At 34.9% G+C, this 17520-nt stretch overlaps 1 protein-coding gene across 1 annotated transcript in view; it reads right to left on the minus strand.

Moving 5' to 3' along the window:
- RRM1 (ribonucleotide reductase catalytic subunit M1) overlaps positions 1-17520 on the minus strand; it is a 35502-nt gene that overhangs the window by 11257 nt on the left and 6725 nt on the right. Inside the window, exons 3-12 of the mRNA XM_077866782.1 lie at positions 15180-15357; positions 13613-13713; positions 11646-11705; positions 10521-10560; positions 10111-10273; positions 7079-7220; positions 5010-5093; positions 3664-3825; positions 2989-3068; positions 2126-2327 (exon numbers count right to left, since the gene is read on the minus strand). Coding sequence (XP_077722908.1) covers positions 2126-2327; positions 2989-3068; positions 3664-3825; positions 5010-5093; positions 7079-7220; positions 10111-10273; positions 10521-10560; positions 11646-11705; positions 13613-13713; positions 15180-15357 — 1212 coding nt within the window. The remainder of the gene's footprint in view (positions 1-2125; positions 2328-2988; positions 3069-3663; positions 3826-5009; positions 5094-7078; positions 7221-10110; positions 10274-10520; positions 10561-11645; positions 11706-13612; positions 13714-15179; positions 15358-17520) is intronic.

Raw genomic sequence — 17520 nt, forward strand, 5'->3', positions numbered from 1 at the left:
CCACCTTCAGCCCAGGGCCTGATCCTGGAGACCGAAGATCAAATCCCATGTCGGGCTTCCGGCATGGAACCTGCTTCTCTCTCTGCCTGTGTCTCTGCCTCTGTGTGTGTGTGTGTGTGTGTGTGTGTGTGTGTGTGTCTCATGAATAAATAAATAAAATCTTTGAAAAGAAAAAAGAAAAGGTTAGACGGCAAGCCATGTGACTATTTGGCGGGGGAGAGCATTTTAACAAAGTAAAAGCATAAATCCTGATGACAGAGTGTACTTGATATATCTGGAAATTATAGGGCGGGAGCACAGTGAGCAAGGAGGAAACTAACAGTAGATGAGATGGGCATACCCAGTTGTGCATGAACTCAGAGCACTGTAGGAATTCCGGATGGAAATGAATAAAATACCAATACATATTACAACACAGATAAGCCTTGAAAACATGCTAAGTGAAATAAGCCTGATAGAACAGACCACCATATCATATTATATGATTCTGTTTATACAGAATGTCCACAAGAAGCAAATCCAGAGGCAGAAAACAGATTAAGAGTTGCCAGAGATGGGGAAGGAAGGCAACTGGCAAGCTACTGCTAATGGATACAAGGTTTCTTTCTGTGTTGATGGAAAGTGTTCTAGAATTAGATATTAATGACGGTTACACAACCTTGTAGATATACTAAAAAACACTGATATGTGCACTTAGAAGGATGAATTTTATGGTATGAGAATTATATTTCAATTTTAAAAAAGAATGAACAAACTCTGCATGGGACGGAAAGTCAAAGAGGAGTGCTGTGTGGAGGAATGATATGGTCTGATTTGTGTTTTAAAAGGGTCTCTATAGCATAACCTATCCTGTACAATAGTTACTTGAGTATGGTATATTTTCTCCAATAATGAATTATAAGTTTCTAAAGGGCAGGGCCTGAGCCATAATCATTTACATCCCAGAGCACCTGGTACAGTGCCTTACCTATAGCTAGTGCTCACTACCTCTGGCTAAATTAAACTGCAGTATGTTTAATTCACTTAATCATTTTCTTCCCCACTTTTCATTTGTCATGTTTTTTAGGTACTAGCAGATGGTATCTGCTCTTTCTTCCTCATCTCCAAAGTTTACATCCAACATCCAAGCAGCCTGTCATCCAAAAACTATAATAATCTCCATAAGCTAACCTCTAACTTCCTTTCACAGCAAGACACTCAATTATTACCAGAAACAAGAACTATCCTTCACATCCCAGCCTTTTGAAGCTATTTTCCTTTTTGGAACTTATGAGGGCTTTCTACTCTGTGACATGCCAGACATTTCACCTACTATCTCCCCTCCCCCAGCCATAGCCTATCTCTCCATATACCAAACCATAATGTATTTGCTCCATCAAAACAAACTTACTTGACATTCTCTGCATAAAACCTATTCCTGTCTCAGATCTGACAGGCTGTTCTTCCCAAATGGAAAATTTTTTCATAAGATTAAACAACAACAACAAAAAAAAACAACTGGTGTGCCTGGGTGGCTCAGTTGGTTAAGCATATGCCTTTGGCTCAGGTCATGATCCCAAGGTCCTGGGATCGAGCCTTGTGTTGAGCTCTCTACTCAGTGGGGAGTCTTCTTCTCCCCTTCCCTCTGCTCCTTAGCTCATGCTCAATCTCAAATAAATAAATACAATATTTTTTAAAAAGCAAACAAAGAAAACAAATCTATGTCCTATTTCTAGCCTTGCCTCTTCTGTGAATTGCTTTAAAGATTTGAGATTAGAATTTTACCTCACCATTTACTGAATGGACTCTCTACCTATTTACATACTTTAATTTGAATGAACATCCTGATATATTCTCTTGTGTTTGTCTTAATCCACCATAACTGAACACTAAGAAAAGATTATTACAACAATGTGTGTGTAAGAAAAAAGTGATAATCTTTTCCACATGGTTTAGACTGTAAGATATTTAAGGGCACAGATCACACGTGTTCTTTCCTTTGTCATCTCTATTTTAGTGCCTTCTACTTACAGCAAACTATGAAAACTCCCTTCCCCCATCTCAAGTGAAATCAAGTGAGGGATTCACAAATAATAACTACCTAAGATTATTCTCTCAGGACTTGGGCAGAAGTTTGTCTACCTACCTCATCTTTGCTGGTATACTCTACTATTTCTGTGCACAGGTTGCTGCATTTGATCGTTCCCAAGTTCTGCTGGTTGCTTTTCCGATTACAGGAATCTTTGTAGAGCATGTACGGGGTACCTGTCTCTGTCTGAGACTCAATGATGGCATACCAAAGCTGTTGAGCTTTTACAACTTTGCGGACACGACCCTGTTTCTCATAACTGAAAGGCAAAGCTAATATTACTTTAAATATTCCCTAAGAAAATCTTTATTGTAGACAACTTGAAGACACTAAGATATAAAATTATGAAAACTCTTAAATGTTTACTATGTTTTGCTAAGAGAGAAGGGGAAAGAAAAGGAATAGGATATTCATTTTACTGTGGCTAAAGCTACAGAGGAAAATCAGGCAGCTTTGGACCCATTTAGAATATACTCAAATCCCACTATATCAACAATACCGTTCTTAAGGAAGGAATAACATCTAAAGTGGTCAAATCTACCACTGTGCTATTATTTAATGAACTACTGACACGTGTCCAAGCTGTTCTTGGTTTCTGTGGGCAATATAAAGCATAACTAATTCAATCAAATGTACTGTATAACAAAACAAAATAACCCTTTACTTTCATTCTTATAAGTATCGATTAAAAACTAAAGCACCAAAGTAAGTCCCAAAGTTTTAAGAAGGAAGATACAAACCAAATTTTGGTGAAGATTCAGGTAGCAAATCTGACCAAAATAAAATTATTAATTACATTCTCTCCTGCATATTTCTGAAGATTCCTAGAAACTGCCTAATGACTGATGTTTTGAAATTTGGATCCCCCAAATAAAAGAAACACATGGTTAAAAATTATTACTTTCATATTTTTACCATACCTTTCATATAGCTTTTCAAATTCCTCTCCCCAAACCTCATCCAATCCAGGACATTCATTTGGACACATCAAAGACCAGTCCTACAAAGGGAAGAACTCATAAGAGACTTCAAATAACCAACTGAGGGCAGCCCGGGTGGCTCAGCGGTTTAGCGCTGCCTCCAGCCCGGGGCGTGATCCTGGAGACCCAGGATCAAGTTGGCTCCCTGCATGGAGACTGCTCCCTGCATGGAGACTGCTTCTCCCTCTGCCTGCGTCTCTGCCTCTCTCTCTCTCTCCTCAATGTGTTTCTCATGAATAAATAAATAAAATCTTAAAAAAAAAAAAAAAAAACAACCAACTGCATAGTCCATTAGGAATACTGCAAGGGATAAGATGGCTTCCATAGACTCTCTTGGGAATCTGCTATAGAATTAATCATTTTGGACTCAGGCTCAAACACCTAGTTCTGCCTATTTATACATGACCCTTTAAGTATTTTAGATCAGATAGCATCTGCTTTAGAGAATAAAAATCCAAGAGGGCAGGAATGCCATATCTTAAATTGTTTTAAAGTGCCTTCCGTAGCATAACACATAGGTGAGCTCTTCCTAAGTTTGATTTAAGATGAAAGCTGATGAAAAAAGAAAGCTGATATGAATCAAGTTGTTCTTACCAAAAGGTACCTATTTCTCACCTGATTAGTCTCCACTCGTTTCATGAACAGATCTGGAATCCAAAGAGCAAAGAAAAGGTCCCTGGCACGCTGTTCTTCCTTTCCCGTGTTCTTCTTTAAATCAAGAAACTCAAAAATGTCTAAATGCCAAGGTTCCAGGTAAATAGCAAATGCCCCAGGTCGCTAAAGGCAAATAAGTTCATCATTCTTTTCAGAAACAGAATCAAAGAAACTTTGTATTTTCCAAAGCACTTCTATATCTCCTTTGATCTTCACAATTAAGGAATTAAATGAGATAATACAAATAAAAATACTACAAATATAAGTAGTAATATTGTTCTTATAATTCTGGGAGTAAAAAAGAGCCAATTGATAAAAACAAGATGAAATAATTTGTTCAAAGTAACACAGTGAACCATAGACGGAACTTCCTTTTCAGCTGCTATATAGTTCACTTTTCATTATATAACAGGTATGCAAAACCCACAGAAAATCACTTTAACCTTGACAATAGTTAAGTTGTGCTCTTATTAAAGATAAAAAAGTGATGTCTTAATAAGGTCTCCAATGATCATTTTTAAAGTCCATCAATGGAAATAAATAAATAAATAAAGTCCATCTATGGAAATATATAAACTAACAGGTGATTAGTGTGCCTACATATCTGTCTGAGGCAGGCTCAAATTGCAAATTATTCTGCTGTTAACACTGGGTAAATGACCTATTTTCTCAACTTTACTTCTCCCTCTGTGAAATAGGCAGAGTTTTGGTTTTGTTTTTTAAAGAGAAAGCTATAAGACTATTACAACCCTTTTTCAAGGTTAGCTATTAATAGAAGTCACAACTTTAGAAATTCTTTGCCAACAAACTGTCATATAAAAAAGCTGACTGGGGGGTGCCTGGCTGGCTCAGTCAGTAGAGCATGTGACTCTTGATCCTCAAGGTCATGAATTCAAGCCCCACATTGGGTATGGAGCCTACTTAAAAAATAAAAAAATAAAAATAAGTAAATAAATAAAAGCTGACTAGACAATTGGCTGCCTGGAACCAGGGATGAAGTATGTACAGGTGGAAGTGATGGGGTAATTAATCAAAGGTGCTTGAAGAAACATTCTGGGGTAATGGATATGTTCTATATCCTTATTGGTATAGTAACTACACAAATATGTTATATTTGTCAAAATCCATCAAACTCTACACTTAAAAGTGTGTACACTTTTAAAATAAGTAAATTATACTTCACTAAATTGATTTTAAAAGTGAAAAAGAGTAGTTAGAAATATACACAATAAATCATCTTATTTGAAGCATACATGATTAAAGATTTTTAGTTCTGATTTCCAGGACTTTCAAGTAACAGAACATACCTTGTTTCCACCTTGATCCACATATCGAGCTGTGTTGTTATATACTCTCAGCATTGGTACAAGGCCATTGGAGTTGCCGTTAGTCTGAAAGAGAGACCAAGAATAAAGCAATCTGGAGGAAAAAAGTGGAACTAAACAAGGAAAAGAACGAAATGGCTCAACAGCGAACAATAACTCTCTCCTAGTCTATACTAAGTTTTCTCCTAGTCTATACTAAGTTTTACTTGCTTTCTATCTCTCCTTTGCTTTGAAAACAGAATACTCAATATAAAATAAACAAAATGGGGGTGCCTGGGTGGCTCAGTCATTAAATGTCTGCCTTCAGCTCAAGTCATGATCCTGGGGTCCTAGGATTAAGCCCCACATCAGGCTCCCTGCTCCAGTCTGCTTCTCCCTCTCACTCGGCCTGCCACTCCCCCTGCTTATACTCTCTCCATCAAACAAATAAAATCTTAAAAAAACAAAAAACAAAAATGTTTTTCTCTAATTGTTGCTGTAATGTTGTTGCATCTCTAATTTACAATGAGATGTAACATTACAAGTAAAAAAAATCTGAAATCAGGGTAGCTAAATTTAAACTCCATACCTTCTAATGGACATTATATAAGGATATACTTTGGGTAGAGTAAAAGCACTACTACAATGTCTTTTTCCCAAAAGAATTCAAGGCAACTCAGAGTAAGAATTATATACAACAGATAAAGACAATAAAGATAAATGGAGATTCTCAACAATAAATGGATTCTAGAATGAAAATAAGAAAATACTCGAGACGCCTGAGTGGCTCAGCAGTTGAGCATCTGCCTTTGGCTCAGGGCATCCTGGGATCAAGGCCCACATGGGGCTCCCTGCATGGAGCCTGCTTCTCCCTCTGCCTCTGTCTCTGCCTTTCTGTTTCTCATGAATAAATAAAATCTTTAAAAAAAAAAAAAAAAAAAAGCAGAAGAACAAAGAAAATACAGAGACTCCTAAAGCTAGAAAGTATCAAAAAAAAAAAAAAAAAAAAAAAAAGAAAGTATCTCATCAATTTAAAAAATAATCCTAACTCCAAAGCAAGCCTAGAAAGATAAGTGAGCAATAGCTCACCCTACTATTATATCTAAGTGCTCTAAAACACTACATAATAAGGGCAGCCCTGGTGGCTCAGTGGTTTAGCACCGCCTTCACTTCAGCCCAGGGCTGATCCTGGAGACCCGGGATCGAGTCCCACGTCAGCCTCCTTGCATGGAGCCTGTGTCTCTGCCTCTCTCTCTCTCTCTCTCTCTCTGTGTGTGTGTGTGTCTCATGAATAAATAAAATCTTTTTAAAAAAATAAAAATAAAAAATAAAACACTACATAATATAATAGTTTCCTTCTAGTCTCTAACTTTATTCTGTAGGGTTAGATCTTTTTTTCACATTACAGGTGAGGAAACAAATTCAGAGATGTAAAATAACTTCTGCTAGGCCGCACTACTAGGAAGTAGCAGAGACAGAATTTAAACCCCGGTTTTATCCAACATCCTTATCTTGACTCCCAATCAATAGTGAACTAGTAAAGGGCTAAATTCACATCATAAGATGCCAATGTTTAAAGCACGAGCCTTAAAGCATTAGAGTCTTAATATGTGGCTCTATCACATATTAAGTGACTGATCTCTTGAAGTAATTTTAATTTTCTCTGCCTCAGTTTCCTCACTCGTAAAATGAAGCCGATATTGCCTCTAACCACAAAGTCATTGTAAGGAGTGAAGTTCCTACTATGTGTCTCTAATGGTACCCATCTCCTACAGTTGTAGCAAGGATTAAATGAGTAACTCAGGTAAAACTTTTGTAACAGATTTAGCGTATAGTAAGCAATCAATAAATGATAGCTGCTACTATTATTGCTAAAATAAATGGGAACTGCAAAATCTAAGCTAAAAAAAATCCTTCAGATCATCTAATATAAACGAGCAGCTAGAAATAAGTAGTGAAATAACTGACTCTAAGTCACACAGCCAGCTAGCACTTATTAGAGACCCAGCAGACATGTTCTCAACCTGAATCCCTCTAGCCTACAATGTTTCAGTCATAAAACAGAAGCTTACCCCAGCAATGTAGCTGCCAGTAGCTCGAATGCAACTCACAGCAACACCAATTCCTCCAGCAGACTTGGAAATCAATGCACACTGCTTTAGAGTGTCATAAATGCCTTCAATACTATCATCTTTCATACTCAGAAGGAAACAGCTACAGGGGAAGAAAAAGTCACAATTCAGCAAGGAAATGAAACAAAGCAGAGAAACAAAATTGACTATGTACCCCAAAAACATTAAATTGGGCAAATAAAGGATTTGAAGTTTACAAAATTCCTAGGTATTTTAGGGAAAAAAAATACTTTTACTGGATATGACACAAGACATATCAACGAATCATATCAATTTAAAAACACCTTGCTGCCCATCCTAGATGCTAAGCCTAGAAGGAAGTCTTACAATCAAGTATAAAATACTAATTTGACATGTTCATGAGGCTGCAGATGTGCTTTATCATATTTTCTCATGCAAATTCCTAAGCATACATCACTAATAGGTCTTTCCAACCTATTAGTAAGGCAAAAAAAATTAAACATTTATGAAATAAGAAACATCTATCCAATGGTCAACCAATTCTTTGATAGACCCTCCGAACTTCAGTTCCTTTTTTTATAATAAATTTATTTTTTATTGGTGTTCAATTTGCCAACATACAGAATAACACCCAGTGCTCATCTTGTCAAATGCCCCCCTCAGTGCCCGTCACCCATTCACCCCCACCCCCCTCCTCCCCTTCCACCAACCCTAGTTCGTTTCCCAGAGTTAGGAGTCTTTATGTTCTGTCTCCCTTTCTGCTATTTCCCACACATTTCTTCTCCCTTCCCTTCTATTCCCTTTCACTATTATTTATATTCCCCAAATGAATGAGAACATATAATGTTTGTCCTTCTCCGACTGACTTATTTCACTCAGCATAATACCCTCCAGTTCCATCCACGTTGAAGCAAATGGTGGGTATTTGTCATTTCTAATGGCTGAGTAATATAAGTTCCTTTAGATCCTTTTTGACAAGCCCTCTGACTTGTGATTTGGATCTCATCCTGCTCCCTACCTTTGGAACCTCACTCTACCAATAATCCTTTCACTATCTTGAATATACATCCACCCAAATGGATTCTATCCATTAACTTTTTCTATTAAATATGCTGGCACTGAGAAATATACAGGGAATAATATGACATATACTTTGTACTTACCATCTACTTCAAGAAAAGACACTACAAATATAGTCTAATTACAATCCCATACCATTCCATGCATTTCTACCTTCTTTTAGCATTTATATATGTTTGACATTTTTACATTTCTGGTTGTATATTTATTTATCCTTTTGCAACTTGCTTTTAATTCAATATTGTGTTAAGAGATTTTTTTTCCTACTGATACATGTCACTCTCAGTTTATTTTCATTGATATAAGCTGTTCCACTGTATGACTATACCAATATTATCTGTCCATTTGCCTGTCGATGGACATTTGGATTATTTCCAATTTGTTTGGTATTCTAAACAATGTTGCTGTGGAAATTCTTGAACATCTTTTGGTGCTTGGGTCTGAGGATTTCTGTAGAATAAAAACCCAGGAGGGGAATTCCTGGGTCAAAAAATATGCATTTTACTAAAGATTCTCCAAAGTGAATGGGTAAGTATAGTCACCTAGCAATGTATGAGAGCTCCCTGTGTTCTGCATGCTTAGCAACACTTGGTATTATCAGCCTTTTAATTTTTATCAGTCTGATAGATATGAAATATCTCATTATGATGTTACTTTCCTAATTACTAACAGTAATTTCCTAATTACTAGGAAATTTCCTACTTTCCTAATTACTAACAGTTTATCATCTCACATGTTATTGACAGTCAAGTTTCTTCTGTGAATTATTTCTTTATATCCTTTGCCCAGGTTCCTATTTATTAGTTTTGTGTTTTTTTCTTATAATCCCTTGACAATTAATACACATTGCCAATATCTTCTCTAGGTCTGAAACTTGATTTTCCACTTTGTTTTTGGTTCACAGAAGTTTTTAATTATAATGTAGTCAATTTTTCCTTAATGCTATTTTGTCTATTATAACTATTTTAAGATATCCTTCGCCACTCTGAGATCATATATATTCTATTAAAATGTAGGCCAAAGTATTAATTTCCTATGTAAAAATCATACCATCTGTGAATCACAGTTTTGTTCCCTCATTTACAAGCCTTTTTTTTTCTTACCTTACAATGCCACCTCAAGCATCTACTACACTGCTGAAAACAGAGGTGTTTTTAGTGGATATTTCTAAAAATTAAGAAAGTTATTTTCTGTATCTATTTTGTTAAAATTTTTTTATGAAAGAGTATTTGATGGAGTATAAAATGTTAGTGCAATGGATTACATTAATGCAGTTTTTGCATTAGCAAAACATTTGACATTAGCATATCTTTGAATTCCTGGATACACTAATGTTGCTAAGGGGTATTTTTTTTTTAAATATTACTAGATTCTGTTTCAGTGTTCCCTTTCTCAGAAAATGGTATCACCATTAATCCTATTACTCGACCCATAAACTTAGGAACCATCCTTGAACCAAATCAAAAACATCACCAAATTCTGTCAATTTTACCTCCTAAATACCTCCTGAATCTGTCCACTCTCTCAATCTCTACTTCACTTCCCTAATCCAAAAGTACAGACTATTTAGAGAGCCCTGTAATTAGTTTTTGGTATTTGTTTTTAAAACAATGTTATTGAGATATAGTTCCATAACACACAATTCCCCACTTAAAGCGTATAATGAACAGCTTTTAGTATATTCAGAGAGTTGTGCAAATATCATCACAGTGAACTTTAGAAAATTTCATTATCAGCATTTGTTTCTCCAATTCATTTATGATACTGCAGATCTTTCCAGGATGCAAATCTCATTTGATAAGAACAGGAGTGATTCAATGTTCATTAAATTAATGTTTATGTGATTAACTGCCTCATTTCTTCAGGTCAAGGTTTATCTCCCTAATCAAAACCATTTCAGAACATTAAAAATGACTAGTGATGAAACATACCTAGAAAGCTGTGGGCGGTTGGTACCAGCATTAAACAGAGTGGGAGAGGCATGGGTAAACCACTTCTCAGAAAGAAGGTTGTATGTTTCAATAGCAGCATCAATATCTTCTTCGTGAATCCCCACAGACACTCTCATCAACATATGTTGTGGTCTTTCTGCCACTAAAAACAAAAGGAGCTTCAAATGATGGGATGTTAGAAAAACTAGGCTGAGACATGCACTTGAGTCAAAAAGGAATACCAAAAGATAATTTAAAAAGCTTTCTACCAATAAGCACCAACAATTATTCATAAGCCAAACCTAAAGTTAAAAATGTTAGCATTTAAATAGAAATGTTAAGGCTAATAACTCAGAGCTCTATATTCAATATAAGGAATAGAAAACATAACAAACATGTTCGTTTCTCACCTTTTCCATTGATCTTCAACAAATAGGACCGCTCCAGTGTCTAGAAAAAGCAAAGCAACCAAAACACTTCCAGAGCATAGTTTTTAAAGACACAATGGATATATCTTTCATAATAAGGCAATCTATTTTTTTTAAAGATTAAATTTATTTATTTGAGAGAAAAAGAGACAGAGCACCTAAGAGGGAGAGTCAACCCGAGCAGGGGGCGGGGAAGGGCAGAGGAGAAGCAGGCTCCTCGCAGGACTTGAGCAGGGAGCCAGACATGGTGCTCGATCCCAGAACCCCAGGATCATGACCTGAGACAAAGCAGATGCTTAATGGACTGAGCCACCCAGGAGCCCCAAGGCAATTTATTTACATATTCTCAGTTTTTATATAATTTTAAATGAAAAGAATAGCCTATTTACTCTTATTGGCTTCAGTCTGGAACATTATCGGTTGGCTGTTTTCTTGGAAAAGACTACATGAAAATTCCTGGAAAAAGCCAGCTCTGTATTAATGTGTATAAATGTTAACTGCAGAAGTTGTGGTATTTATCATCATCATCGTCTTTATGGTTAATACTTACGAAGTGCTATTCTAAGGCTAGGCACCGTTATAAGCAACACAAACACACATACACATACTCATTTAATTCTCAAGAGAATGTGTTATTGTAATTTTATTATTATTATTCCCATTCTAAAGATGAGGAAACTGAAGCACAAAGAGATTGAGTAACTTGCTAATAAGAGCAGAGATTTGAACCAGGATGGTCTGACAACATTCATGTTCTCAACCACACTATACAATATTGTTTATCAACACAAAAGTATCTTAAAAAGTATTCTGCACATAGTAGGGATTGAATATATAATTGTTACATAAACAGAAAAATATGGAATAATTCTAACAAAGTATCTACATAACTTCTCAGTTATGGAGTAGTATTTGGAAAATTCAAAAATCGCAAATGCATCAAGCTATCTTTCCTTAACTGAAACAACCACCACCACCTTAACCTAATCCCTGCCTGAGGTCCATCCAGACTCCCAAACTTACTGCCTTTATGTCACTAAAACATAATAAAAACCTGTATTTCCTGATTTAAGGAGGAATTCCCACTTATTAAAACCCATTATTTACCTTAAATCCAAAGTAATTGTAAGAGAAATCTCGGTCATAGATAATGGCAGAGTTCAGGCGCTGACAGAGGTAAAACAAAACAAAAAAACCCATAGTTAAGATAATTAGATTTATTTTCACAAAATCTGATCTTATAGCCCTGACTCCAGAACTAAAATTGATACAGGATATAAAAGAGATTAACACTACTAGACTAGAAATTTATATCTATCACTAAGGAAAATAAAATAGTACATAAATTAAATTAGGTTTAAAACATTTATATTAAAAGACTAGAAGAGAACATATAAATGTAAGCTGTATATAAGGAAAAATATTAATGTGATTTTCCAAACTTTCCCCATTATGCTTACAGTTCATCTCTAATTAAGGAAGGAAAGAACTAAACACAAGAGGGATCATATTATCCTTAAACATGTCTTTAGACTACCTGTTAATCTAAAGGTATTGGTACCACATATTTATTAATACATATTTTTATTTTAAAATTAGCCCATTTTAAACTGCATGTAACAATAAATATGATAAACAATGACAGAAGGTAGTATTACATTAATTCTAAGGCTCTTCAAAAAAAAAACTTTAACAAGTTTTAAACAAACTAGTGTTATAATGAGATTTATAGCAGAACTGGTCATTGTTACAGAGTTTTTCTTGGCTATAAAGCTGTTTAGAGGAAAACAAAAATAATCTGGTACAAATAAACACTTTGGATAGAAAAAAATGGAGTTAATTTTATTTTTCAAAATACTGACAGTGTTTCTGTGTAATGATCATGGCCAAGGACTAGAAAAGTCTCTATGAAACCCTTCCTTTTCTCTTAAATTTTTAAGGCTATCTTTGTTGCCAAAAGCAGGTAGGTGCCTTGCACAAATAATGGAGAACTGAAATACTTATCAGTATTTCTTTTACAAATATAGGTTTTGCTCTATTCTTTTTGTTTTTAGTTTGTCTTCCAGATCATACATATGAACAATACACAAATAACTTGGTCTTCTTTCAGTCTCTTTAACATCAGATACATATTTTGAGGGACAGTTGACTAATCAATCATTCTACTATCCAAGGTTAAAACTGGTTTCTAATCTGCCCAGATACCCATGGTAAAAAAATCCATGTACAAAAGGGCTGGCTAGACCTACACATCTTTCCCCTTTTCTCATGTGGGATCTAGGTAAGAAAGGGGTTTAAACATAGGTGGGAAAAAAAAAATAGGTGGGTAATTTTTAAGTTGTGGAGCAAGATCTCTCAATATTTTAAGAGTCAGTTTGGCAATGTCTACTAATTTTTTTTTTTTTTTTACAAAATTTTTGAATGCACATACTCTTTGGCTAAGCAACTTCACTGAGTGGAATTATCTTACTGATATACTTATCTATGAGCAAAGCACATACTATACAAGGATATTCACTGCAGCAAAAAATGGAAAACAGATATTCATCAATAGAACAATTCTTATGTATATGTACAATGACAATATAAAGTGGAAGGCCATGCAGCCATTAGAAAGAATAGGGTAAAAAAATAAATAAATAAATAAAATAAAAAAATAAAAAAATAAAAAAAATAAAAAAAAAAGAAAGAATAGGGTAAATTCATAAATGCTGATATATAAAAAATAAAAATAAACGTTGATATAGAACTACCTCTGAGGTAAACTTGTAGGTGAAAAAAGTATTAGCAAAAACAGTAGGCATAGTACACTACCACTAAAAGGAAAAATATACATGTACATATATATAAACACACACACATATTATAGAACAACTCTAGAAAAATACATTTAAATATGATAAAACATTCTTGCCCTAGAAAGAAAAGTAGGATTCAGCAAGGCAGAATTACTTTTTTACCTATACCATTTGTAGTGTTTAAATTTTTTTAAATGTGCTTGTTGCTTAAAAAAAAAAAAAAAAAAAAAAAAGAATCTGTAAAAAAATTTTTCACCAGAAAAGCATTATACATACATCTTTATTGGCCAAAACAATATCCAGTGTTGACTTGGCCACCATGGGAGAATGTCTGCCATTATGTGGATTTATGTAATTGTAGAGATCTTCCATCACATCTAAAAGATTTTTTGAATAAATAAATGTCAGAATCACTTAACAGCAAATTCAATCCTCAGATAATACTCTAAAACCTTTTTTTTCATGCCAACCTATCTCATTACCTACCACAGAAAGTGCTCCATAACCATATACATGTTGAAAAAATACATAATAATGCCTCAGTTAAGGAAACAATCTTCCAGAGTTAAACATAGCCTCTTCTAATTTGAAAAAGATTTCCCAATGATTCTGATGACCAACCCCATTGAGAATTATTGGTTGAAAATAAATAAAAGTAGAAATCATTATCTCAATAGTTTTTTTATCTCAAAGGAATAAAAACTCAACTTTGAATTTATAATCTATCATCCCAAGCATTTTATTTCTATAACCACAGTTAATAAGCCCTCCCTCTCTGTTCTTTTTCAAGACATCATAGCAGAGGTATATGTAAATGTAGGCAGTCCACATTTACATATAACTTATATATGCACACATAATACAGGCATTTTGATTGGGACTGTCTTAAATCTATACATCAATTTTGGGATAACCAATATATCTACAATAAATCCAATGAGGGACGCCTGGGTGACTCAGTCAGTTAAGTTTCTGCCTTCAGCTCAGGTCATGATCCCAACATCATGGGACACAGTCCAGTATTGGGGTGGGGGAGAGGATGTCCCTGCTCAGCAGGAGTCAGCTTCTCCCTCTGACTTTCCCCCTGTTTGTGTTCTCTCTCTCAAAAATAAATAATCTTTTTTAAAAAAGTAATAAATAAATCTAATGAAGAGGGTGATATAATGTTTGAGCCCCCCATAATAGATCTGGAATTGACAGCCAAAAGATTGCTAATCTCAGTCTACCAGTTGACTTTTCATATATCACTTGTTACATAGTGATCAAATTATTTAACTGTCCTTTGCTTGCATTCCCTGAACTGTAAAATTGGAGTGATGGTATGAAGTGCTTGCTAATGATGCCAAAAGACATTTTGTTCAACCCGGAACTTGCCAGTAAATAATACTCATTTTTCCAACCACACTACCACCAACCACCTAAAGATAGGCTTAAAAAAAGAAAAGGATCCACTGACTCATGCAGCAAGTAAGCAGCATAGAGAAACAAGAAGTTCCAGTGCCCCTCTCTGCCACTAACTTGCACATTTTTTTAAAAGATTTTATTTATTTATTCATGAGAGACACAGAGAGAAAGGCAGAGACATGGGCAGAGGGAGAAGCAGGCTCCCTGTGGGGAGCATGATGCGGGACTTGATCCCAGGACCCCAGGATCACACCTGAGCCAAAAGCAGATGCTCAACCACTAAGCCACTCAGGTGCCCCTCATTTGTACATTTTTAAAATAAGATGTTAACTTTTATTTTTTTTTATTTTTTTTAGATGTTAACTTTTCTTTTGATATTTAAGGTTTCATTTGAATAGCCTCATACATTTTCTGAGAATTCTTTTTCCTCCAGACTCACCACTGAACACTTTCTTTGTTTCTTTGTGCAAGTTGGAGACGGCAATCCTTGCTGCCAGGATGGCATAGTCAGGATGCTTAGTCGTCAAGGTTGCAGCTGTCTCAGCAGCCAAAGTATCCAGTTCCACAGTAGTGACCCCACTGTATAAGCCTTGGATTACTTTCATGGTGATCTGAGCCTATAAAAGCAAAACCAAGATAAGTTTGCTTGAGCTTCCCCAAGGACCACTAGCCTCCTTAAGAGATCAATGAAGAAAACAATCAAATTTATTATTAACACAAAACAGACAACTTTCTCTTCTGAAAAATTATCTTGCAGAATGTTGTACTTTGGGAAACTTAGTAATGAGAACTCATAAACCAATAGAGCCACTAGGAAATACATACTACATATGCAATGAAGAGGGGTCATCAAACAAAGGGAAACCGTAGTATAGCTTCCATAAAGAGTAATGGCCTCAGGAAAATAGTTAAAAACAAACCAGTGATTTTCTTAGTATTTCCTCATCTTTCACTCAAATTCTCCCTCTGTGATTAGGGTTTGAGCTACAAACTTACCCATTTTCTGCCAATTCTACCTAAGGACCAGTCTGAGAAAGCAAATGAATCAAACTTTAATCATTCCGATTAAAAGAGATGAAGGTGTAAATCATTTAATGACTACTCTTAGCACTTCACATGATACAAAGTAGCTCAATTTTCACTGACATCTCAGTTGCCATATGAGATGGGTATTATTACCATCACCACTTTACGTGAGAAACCGAAGCTCAGGATACTGGGGCTTGCCCACAGTTACTAAGACTCCTACTCCACGTCCCATTCAACCTCACTACATTTCACTGTTTTCCAGACCATATTGTAAGAGGTTCTTCTTTTTAAAAGACATAATGCATAAATTATTATATACATTTTTAAGAAAAACAAATTTTGGTTTATTTACTGAATCTTTAAAAGACACCATAATTCAACAGAAAAATCAATGCACTTCCCAGGTAACCAAAGCATGCCCCTTTCAAACGTGTGTGTGTGTGTGTGTGTGTGTGTGTGTGTGTATTACTAGTTTATAATCTATTCTACTTATATTATACCTAAGCCCACACTCCTGATCACTTTCTTCTCAGATCCAAGAGATAAGTTATGTTCAGTAAAAGAGTAGAGAAGTCTTCTGAATAGTTTCTGGTGCTACATGGCAAGTAATCAGAACTCAGGGTAAAATAACAAGTCATCTGTGTATGTCACTCCCCTTCTCTTTGAACCTTTATCTCTAAAACAGGAAGATGAAATAGGATGATCTCTCAGATTCATTCCAATTCTACCATTCTACTATTCTAATTATTGTTTAGAATTCCTAAATATAAAAATAAAATATAAATATATTTTATTTATATTCCTAAATATTTATTTATATTATTATTTATATTCCTAAATATAAAAGAGAATTTATAATAAGCATATTTTAAACAACTTTAAAATTATTTCCTTTTGAACACTTTGGTCAATTCAATATTTATCAAGTATCTAATTACATACATGCCAAGCATCGCAGATATTACAAGAATAAGACACCGCCCACTCTTGATTCTAGGTGAGGAGACATATAATTAATTTCCATATCATGTGATTAATGCTGGGAAGCCAGCACAAGTGCCAGAGCAGTACAGATAAAACACCTAAATAAGGCTTGGGCAATATGAACAGGTTTGGAAAAAGGGTTCTTAGAGACTCCACTTCGAAGATCATTTTGGAAGCTAGGTGTAAGATATATCTGAAAAGGGCAAGATTGGAGGAAGACCAGGAGGACACTTTACGGACCACTAGAGACAGCAGTCCAGATTAGAAATGATGAGGGTCTAGAGTAGGGGAGTTACAAAAAATAATGAGAAAAAGAGCAACTTGCTTCTGAATAGTTCTCCTTAATTTAAATGTTGTCAATTAAATCTACTTCATATTATTTAAATGTACTCTTTCTACGTAGATAACAAAAAGGCAAATTTTAAACTTGTTCCTATACAAATGACCACAACTCCAAAACAGCTTTTCTACAGGCTTTTCCACCTATGAATAAGATGAAATGTTAAGTTTTCCTCTTTGCACTCTGATAATTTTTTTTTTGATAATTCTCTGAAATTTTTTTTTTTTTGATAGTTCTCTGAAAAGAACAGGACCAAAAGTTACAAAACAAGTTTTGTTTTGGTTTGTTTTAGAAAATAAGTTTTAAGCAATGAATTCACATTTTATATTCAAGGCTATAACCAAAATACCTAACCTAAATGTCTAGCAAGTGAATGATAAGAGATAAGAGACTAGTAAAAAGAATCACATGAAACGAGGTTTAAATA

The sequence above is a fragment of the Canis aureus genome, chromosome 23 (assembly GCF_053574225.1).
Source record: "Canis aureus isolate CA01 chromosome 23, VMU_Caureus_v.1.0, whole genome shotgun sequence".
NCBI classification, from domain to species: Eukaryota; Metazoa; Chordata; class Mammalia; order Carnivora; family Canidae; genus Canis; species Canis aureus.